Consider the following 8,399-nt stretch of genomic DNA (forward strand, 5'->3'; position numbering starts at 1 on the left):
TTGTTGCTAGTGGGTGGTAGAATTGGGAATTCACGACAAGCATTTGAGAAAAATCATCCTATAATTTTACCTGGCAGTCACATTTTAACTAATCAAATATTGAAATATACTCATGAGAGGTTGCTGCATTGCGTCTCTCAACAACTACTTTATTCAATCCGTGAAAATTATTGGCCTGTCTCAGGACGAAATGCTTGCAAGGGTATAATTCGGAAATACATCAAATGTTTTCGCGTTGCTCCCAGGAGTGTAGAATATTTGATGGGTGATTATCCTGAAATAAGGGTAAATCCGTATGCTGTCTTTTTAAATGTCGGCACTGATTACGGTGGGCCTTTCCTATTGAAAGATAGGCAGACTAGAGGTGCAAAAATCATTAAAGCCTACATTTGTTTGTTTGTGTGTATGAGCACCAAAGCGATACATATTGAATTGGTATCGCAGTTAACCACCGAAGCCTTTTTGGCAGCATTCAATAGATTTATTAGTAGGCGGGGAAGACAAGCTAATGTGTATTCGGATAACGGGTTTAAACTATGTGGGAGCAAATAATGAGCTTAACAAAATGTATGATTTTCTAAAAACCAACTCTGATTATATTTCCAGTCAACTAGTAGACGAAAATATAAAATGGCACTCTATTCCTGCCTATTATCCCAGTTTCGGCGGTATTTGGGAGGCCGGTATAAAAAGCGCGAAATGTCACATTAAGCGAGTTGTAGGGGAAAAACATTTAACTATAGAAGAATTCAGCACTGTACTGACTCAGATTGAGGGAATGCTAAACTCGCGGCCCCTTTGCCCTTTGACTGAAGACCCTGATGATATAGCTGCATTAACACCCAGCCATTTCCTGATTGGAAGAGTCCTGACTAGCTTACCTGAAGTTAATCTAACTCATGTTCCTGAAAATCGTTTGTCCAAATGGCAACATCTGCAAGCTATGACACAACATTATTGGCGCAGGTGGCATCAGGAATATCTGACTGAGTTGCAAGTTAGAACTAAATCGAAACAAAACTTTCACAGTTTGTTAAAAATGGGTACGCTCGTACTAATTAAGGATGACAAGGCACCTCCGATTAGGGACGCGAACGATACCTCGATACTTTGCAGGTATCGATAATTTTCACTTAAAAGTATCGATACTTGACATCGATGCCAACTAAACGATACCAAGTAGTATCGGTAGTAAAGTACTGTGATATCGATACTCCGATACCACTGTATAGAAAACAATATACAGTTTGATTAGTAGGATGACGTTAATGAATTTCGTTGCAATTTCTAATTTCTATTTGTTGCGTTAGGTTGGTCACTCCCCAGTCCTGACTTTTTCGACTGACAAAGACATCCGCTACGGGCACCTCCGCGCTCCGCGAACACCGGTGTTTCCCCGATAAACATCGGTAGTCTCCCGACGGCGATAGTTTAGTTTAGTTTGTGGTTAGAATTCTTTTAAAGGTTGTTGTCATTATTATCCGTTCAGTATTAAAGGCCCAAGAGTTAATATACCATAAGTTTGTGGAGTAAATATAAATAAAGCCAGTTACTGAAATGCCTCCCACCACCAAAAGTAAACTTTGGCTTTATTTTGAAAAAAACGATCCCGGTTCGGCTACATGCAATGTTTCAAGAAAATAAAAACATCTGGAAACACATCAAATATGTTGAAGCATTTAAAAGTGCATAAACATATAAACATACATTATGTAAATGAAACGTAAGTATTGTAAACAGGTATATTATTTCTGGAGGGCAAGTTATTATCATATGGTAAATTTTTGTGGTAATGCCAATTCAACTTGTTTTTATTTTTATCAGACCAGAATCACATCACTCACCAAACAGCACAGACACAGACACAGAGTCCGAAAGTATTCCTTCAACAGATGAACCATCAACGTCAGCGTCATTAGAAACCGCAACAAAAAAGAGATAAACTTCTGTATCTGGACCACTTGATACTGCATTTAAAGCTATAGATTTATTTGCTGCAGGGGGGTCTCGACACTCAAAAATAACAAACGCTATTTTATATTTTATATGCAAAGACAATCGGCCATTTCATGTTGTTCAAGGCCTTGGATTTCGACGAATGTTAAAAGAACTTGCTCCACTTTATAAAATTCCTCATTCTGACACTTTGAAACATAAATTGGATGTTAAGTATGATACCTTAAAGAATGTATACAAAGAAAAGTTTTTCAATATTTGCCACTTTTCTATTACCTGTGATGTGTGGACAGAAACCATGTCAATGAGAAGTTTTCTTGGAGTGACATGTCATTATATTGAAGACGGTAAATTGTGCTCAACCACAATAGAAATTCATGAACTCTCCGACCGACATACGGCAAGTTACATTGGAGAGCAGTTGGTGGACATTTTGACCAAATGGAATATAGATCCACAGAAAGTTGCGGCAGTGGTTACCGACAGTGCTCAAAACATGGTGAATGCAGTAAATAATACTTTTGACAGCAAGAGAGCTGGTAAACACCAGACTTATTAAGGAGCGGAGTTGGATCTTTGGAGTTGACAAGAAAACGGGATGCAGAGTGTGATACTTTAAAGCAGATAGAAATGCCATAGGACTTGAACAGGGACTTGAAACCAAGAGAAAAAGGCCCCAAATAAGGTATTGAGAAGTATCTAGTCTCAATGTCATGCTCTCCCACTGTGAGCCTTCTGTTGACAAATTTCTTGAAGTGGTTGTAGTAGATTTTGTTAACTAAACTAGGAGGGAAACCATTGTTGGTAGCCACTGTTCTGATCCATGAAAGTTCCCTGTTAAAGCTGGGCTCCAGCAGGGGTATGCTAAACAGTCTGTGGAAAAAGCAGTTCAAGGAGGCAGTCTTTTGAGAAAAGGGGTGATTAGAGGAGAAAGGAATGATACTATCTGTGCTAGTGGGTTTGTGGTATATTGAGAACTCAATCCTGTTGTCTACTCTGGAAATCAAAATGTCGAGAAAGGGCAGTGATTGTGAAGACTCCAGTTCCATAGTGAACGTAATAGAATTATGTAAGGTATTAAGAAAGTCAAAGAATTGTTGGAGCTCAGGCAAAGTGCCATTAAAGATGCAAAAAATGTCATCTACATATCTCCTGTAGAAAAGAATTTTGGAGAATAAAGGGGATTTATCAAGGGATGATTCAATGTTTGACATAAAGATTTCGGATAAGAGAGGAGAGAGACCAGAGCCCATTGCCAGGCCGTCTTTTTGAGCGTAAAATCTGTCTTTGAATTGGAAAAAGTTTTGATCGATGACAAGTGAAACCAGGGCAATTATGTCATTAATGACAGGTGGAGCGAGATTACCGGGATGGGAGAGAATATTTTCTAGAAGGGGGATGCATTGTGTGGGGGGTATACTGGGAAACAAACTGGACACGTCAAAAGAGACCATAAGCGCTGTAGATGGAATGTTAATGTCTTTGAGTTGACCGCAAAGTTCTGTAGAATTTTTAATGGCGTATTTACTCTTAAAGTTAGAAGTAAGTAAAATAAAGTTGTTCAACCATTCCGCTAGGCGATGACATGGTGCGCCACAAAAGGAGACCACAGGTCTGATTGGAGTGTTCAGCTTGTGGATTTTAGGTAGTCCATAGAGTTTAGGAACTGAAGGATTGACAGGGAGGAGTCTATATTTGTTGCAGTTCAAAGAAGAGAGGGTGGTTTGTGCTGTGTTGATAACTGATTTAAACTTGGAGAGGAATTTGTCAAGAGGGGATGTAGATAGAACCTGAAAAGAGGGAGTATTCAAGAAGTCGAGGACCTTAGTGTCATACTGTTCCCTGTCTATCACCACCACACAGTTACCTTTGTCCGCTCTGGTCACTACCAGGTTATGGTCTTTAATTCTGCGGCGCAGAGACATGAGATTTTTGTTCAGATTTGAAGTAAGAGGAGTTTGTGTTTGTTCAGAGAGTTGCCGGTGGTATTTATTTAGATAAGAGGCACATGAGGAACGCAGGGCGCCCTGTGAAAAAAACCACCTTAGTACATCTGGGTTCAGCTGTCCCCCCTTTTAGAATGACAGTCAGCAGACTAGTGATCTAGTTAAGGTAGGCTTCCATATCCTTAGTTTTATAAGTTTTTAATTAACACACTGTATAACTTACAGCCTCTGAAGATGGGTGTCTGAATACACCCGAAACATGTTAGGCAGATAACAACCTTTATTAATAAATATTTGTGGGGATCGACTCTGAGTTTTGCTTTCACTTACACTCACTACTCCACTGTGTGCATATGGACTACTACTTTTCGATACAATCAGCTGGTCAAGCTTTCCTGGTCCGTGAACTGAAGAAGAACTTACTAAGGAGGAAGTTTACCCGCCTGGACATATGGTTCAACTCTGAGTGTCTGCGTAGAGGCCTACAACCCAAGTATGTCTTTTTGCGATCCAACTCCAACACCACAGCCTCCAAGAAGGCACTCCATCATGCCTCGAGGATTTGGATCAAAGAGGAGGTAAAAAGATTGTACTTTAGACTGAGCACCACTGAGCTTAAGCTCAAATGTATTTATTTCAAAATTACTAGTTTATTACATTCGATTGAATTTGATGTCTTACACCACTCTCTACTAGATTATGTATCTGACTTGGGCGACAAAAAGCACAGGGTCCTAATTGGTAAACTCTCACACCTCACTCAAAACTGCCCCCCCCCCCCCTTTGCACTTAGACACCCACCTCCAATGATCCTCACAGATAGCCCCCCCCACAATCTTACTACATGTTCACCCCCAGCTCCTATCCCTCATCCTCCACTTGACTCACCTACTAACGATGACAACCCCACTTTTGACAATGACATTTTTCATGGTACTTTCGGAATCCCACCTCACCAACCCTCCACCTTCCCTTTCCATCGCCGCACACTAAACTTGTCCAATTTTGCTCTATCTGACTCTGATCTTGAGATTCTCAACTTAGGTTTGAAATTTAACTACAATTTTCAACCGAGAGCACTGGACTTACAGATCCTTGCCGCAAACATAGAAAATGTCATCTCTAGAGGTCTTCCTGAAACAGCACAGGGCGCCCTGCGTTCCTCATGTGCCTCTTATCTAAATAAATACCACCGGCAACTCTCTGAACAAACACAAACTCCTCTTACTTCAAATCTGAACAAAAATCTCATGTCTCTGCGCCGCAGAATTAAAGACCATGACCTGGTAGTGACCAGAGCGGACAAAGGTAACTGTGTGGTGGTGATGGACAGGGAACAGTATGACACTAAGGTCCTCGACTTGAATACTCCCTCTTTTCAGGTTCTATCTACATCCCCTCTTGACAAATTCCTCTCCAAGTTTAAATCAGTTATCAACACAGCACAAACCACCCTCTCTTCTTTGAACTGCAACAAATATAGACTCCTCCCTGTCAATCCTTCAGTTCCTAAACTCTATGGACTACCTAAAATCCACAAGCTGAACACTCCAATCAGACCTGTGGTCTCCTTTTGTGACGCACCATGTCATCGCCTAGCGGAATGGTTGAACAACTTTATTTTACTTACTTCTAACTTTAAGAGTAAATACGCCATTAAAAATTCTACAGAACTTTGCGGTCAACTCAAAGACATTAACATTCCATCTACAGCGCTTATGGTCTCTTTTGACGTGTCCAGTTTGTTTCCCAGTATACCCCCCACACAATGCATCCCCCTTCTAGAAAATATTCTCTCCCATCCCGGTAATCTCGCTCCACCTGTCATTAATGACATAATTGCCCTGGTTTCACTTGTCATCGATCAAAACTTTTTCCAATTCAAAGACAGATTTTACGCTCAAAAAGACGGCCTGGCAATGGGCTCTGGTCTCTCTCCTCTCTTATCCGAAATCTTTGTCAAACATTGAATCATCCCTTGATAAATCCCCTTTATTCTCCAAAATTCTTTTCTACAGGAGATATGTAGATGACATTTTTTGCATCTTTAATGGCACTTTGCCTGAGCTCCAACAATTCTTTGACTTTCTTAATACCTTACATAATTCTATTACGTTCACTATGGAACTGGAGTCTTCACAATCACTGCCCTTTCTCGACATTTTGATTTCCAGAGTAGACAACAGGATTGAGTTCTCAATATACCACAAACCCACTAGCACAGATAGTATCATTCCTTTCTCCTCTAATCACCCCTTTTCTCAAAAGACTGCCTCCTTGAACTGCTTTTTCCACAGACTGTTTAGCATACCCCTGCTGGAGCCCAGCTTTAACAGGGAACTTTCATGGATCAGAACAGTGGCTACCAACAATGGTTTCCCTCCTAGTTTAGTTAACAAAATCTACTACAACCACTTCAAGAAATTTGTCAACAGAAGGCTCACAGTGGGAGAGCATGACATTGAGACTAGATACTTCTCAATACCTTATTTGGGGCCTTTTTCTCTTGGTTTCAAGTCCCTGTTCAAGTCCTATGGCATTTCTATCTGCTTTAAAGTATCACACTCTGCATCCCGTTTTCTTGTCAACTCCAAAGATCCAACTCGGCTCCTTAATAAGTCTGGTGTTTACCAGCTCTCTTGCTGCACGGCCAACTGTGAAGCTGTCTACGTTGGTCAAACAGGTAGAAAATTTGCAACTCGAATACATGAACACAAGAGAGAGTTTGAAAAATTTATTAACAACCCAAATTTGAACACTAGCTACATGAAATCACTATTTTCACGCCACCTTCGCGTTAATAACCATACTTTCAACGTTGATGAGGGCTTTAAGCCCCTCCATTTCTGTGGAAAAGGCAATCTGCTGGACCTTCTGGAGGTCCTTGAAATCCACAAGGCTTCATCCAACGATAAGGTGGTCTGCCTTAATGACCAGCTTAGACATAGCTCCACTCCTTTCTTCAGATCCCTCAATTTCTAGTTCCCCAGACACTTTTCCCAGTCCCCCTACATTAAATTTCAACCCCCATTTACCCTTAATCAATTCCCACTGTTTGATACTTACGTTTGCTTTTGCCTGTGCTCAAGAACTGTGTTTAATCTGTGCTTTTGTGTCCCCAGGTTGAAGGTTGCTCATTACTTAACGTTAATCTAATTTTAATTTTGTTTCTTGCTTTCATTTGTCGACTAACCATTGCACTATTTGTTAAACCTATAATTAAGCGGTCGGATGATTATTGTTAAGTACCAATTTAACCTAACTTTATTTGTTTACACTGTATTGTTTTGATGAGTGGACCGATCACACATGTATTGTCTGCTGTCAGCTGTCTGTCATGTCCGGCTCTGGGGGTTTTGACCTTTTCAGTTCTCTGGGGGATTTGGTTTTTTGTTTTTTGGTTTTTTCGAGTTTGGCAATATGTTGCTGCCCCCTAGACTTCCGCTTCCTGCAACCTGCCCTTGGCGTGGGTTGGAAGCCATTTTGGCCACTCCATGTCCTGCTGCACCCAAGCTATGTTGCCCTGCACGGTCACACCTCCACAGTGACAAAGGGAAAGTCGCCCCCCATTTTAATCTGTTAAATGTCGAACTTGTGAGTGTCCACCGCGGTTTTTTGTTGTGTGACGTCCCTTTCGTGTCCATTTGGTCTCCTTCAGGTAAGATATACAGTTTAGCCCCCCTTTTTTTTTTGACTTGCCTTTCATTTTATCTTTTTGACTTTAATTTATCTGCCGCCCCCCCCATTACATATACACCCCTTCAGGACATCCTATTTCTATTCATGCTTTTTATTACAGATAAACATGCAGTTTTTACATCATTCAACTTCTTTGGGTTTTGATTAAGTTTTTTCCCCCTTCAAGAATAAAAAACCGAACAACTAACTTCATTTTTGACATCAACACTGGGTTTTGATTAAGTTTTTTTCCCCTTCGAGAATAAAAAACGGAGCAACCTGTCACCTCTGAACCAGAACTGGGTTTTTTGATCAAGGTTTTTTTTCCCCCGTGCAGAATAAAAAAACCACCTTAGTACATCTGGGTTCAGCTGACCCCCCTTTTAGAATGACAGTCAGCAGACTAGTGATCTAGTTAAGGTAGGCTTCCATATCCTTAGTTTTATAAGTAATTAATTAACACACTGTATAACTTACAGCCTCTGAAGATGGGTGTCTGAATACACCCGAAACATGTTAGGCAGATAACAACCTTTATTAATAAATATTTGTGGAGATCGACTCTGAGTTTTGCTTTCACTTACACTCACTACTCCACTGTGTGCATATGGACTACTACTTTTCGATAAAACTTGTTTATTTCAATTAATTGTTAAAGTACGAACAATTGTCAAATGGGTAAAAAACAGCGTAAACGCAAGCGACGAACTTAGAAAAATACAAATACGCAATGGCGTTTTGGAAGGAAATGTCAAAAAATTTATTTTGGACGTAAGCACAAGATGGAACTCAAAATACTATATGCTAGAAAGATTTGTC

At 40.4% G+C, this 8,399-nt stretch overlaps 2 protein-coding genes and 2 long non-coding RNA genes across 5 annotated transcripts; 3 read left to right on the forward strand and 1 right to left on the reverse strand.

The window, feature by feature from the left end:
- The first annotated feature begins 565 nt into the window (after positions 1 to 565).
- Positions 566 to 1,126, forward strand: LOC145734366 (uncharacterized). Its single transcript, XM_081987646.1, has one exon. It carries the CDS (start codon positions 566 to 568, stop codon positions 1,124 to 1,126), a length of 561 nt encoding a protein of 186 aa, XP_081843772.1.
- A 3,582-nt stretch (positions 1,127 to 4,708) lies between these two features.
- LOC145734367 (uncharacterized) lies at positions 4,709 to 5,872 on the forward strand. The gene has a single exon (XM_081987647.1). The coding sequence runs from the start codon at positions 4,709 to 4,711 to the stop codon at positions 5,870 to 5,872; it is 1,164 nt and encodes a 387-aa protein (XP_081843773.1).
- A 750-nt stretch (positions 5,873 to 6,622) lies between these two features.
- On the reverse strand, positions 6,623 to 7,310 carry LOC145734838 (uncharacterized). Of its 2 annotated transcripts, XR_014179518.1 has the most exons (3): positions 7,179 to 7,310; positions 6,969 to 7,115; positions 6,623 to 6,910 (listed from the first exon to the last, which is right to left on the reverse strand). It is a non-coding gene; the product is annotated as an uncharacterized LOC145734838 (long non-coding RNA). The 2 variants fall into 2 exon arrangements; XR_014179517.1 differs by having other exon boundaries at positions 6,623 to 7,115.
- Positions 7,311 to 7,419: 109 nt separating this feature from the next.
- Positions 7,420 to 8,191, forward strand: LOC145734837 (uncharacterized). The gene is made up of 3 exons (XR_014179516.1): positions 7,420 to 7,560; positions 7,702 to 8,000; positions 8,060 to 8,191. It is a non-coding gene; the product is annotated as an uncharacterized LOC145734837 (long non-coding RNA).
- Positions 8,192 to 8,399: the final 208 nt, after the last annotated feature.

This window comes from Ips typographus, linkage group LG10 (assembly GCF_016097725.1).
Source record: "Ips typographus isolate SLU linkage group LG10, UJ_Ityp_2.0, whole genome shotgun sequence".
Taxonomy (NCBI): Eukaryota; Metazoa; Arthropoda; class Insecta; order Coleoptera; family Curculionidae; genus Ips; species Ips typographus.

Bases quoted from the DNA above. Each gene is read 5' to 3' on its own strand.
- LOC145734366 (XM_081987646.1), top strand. From the start codon at position 566: ATGTATGATTTTCTAAAAACCAACTCTGATTATATTTCCAGTCAACTA.
- LOC145734367 (XM_081987647.1), top strand. From the start codon at position 4,709: ATGATCCTCACAGATAGCCCCCCCCACAATCTTACTACATGTTCACCC.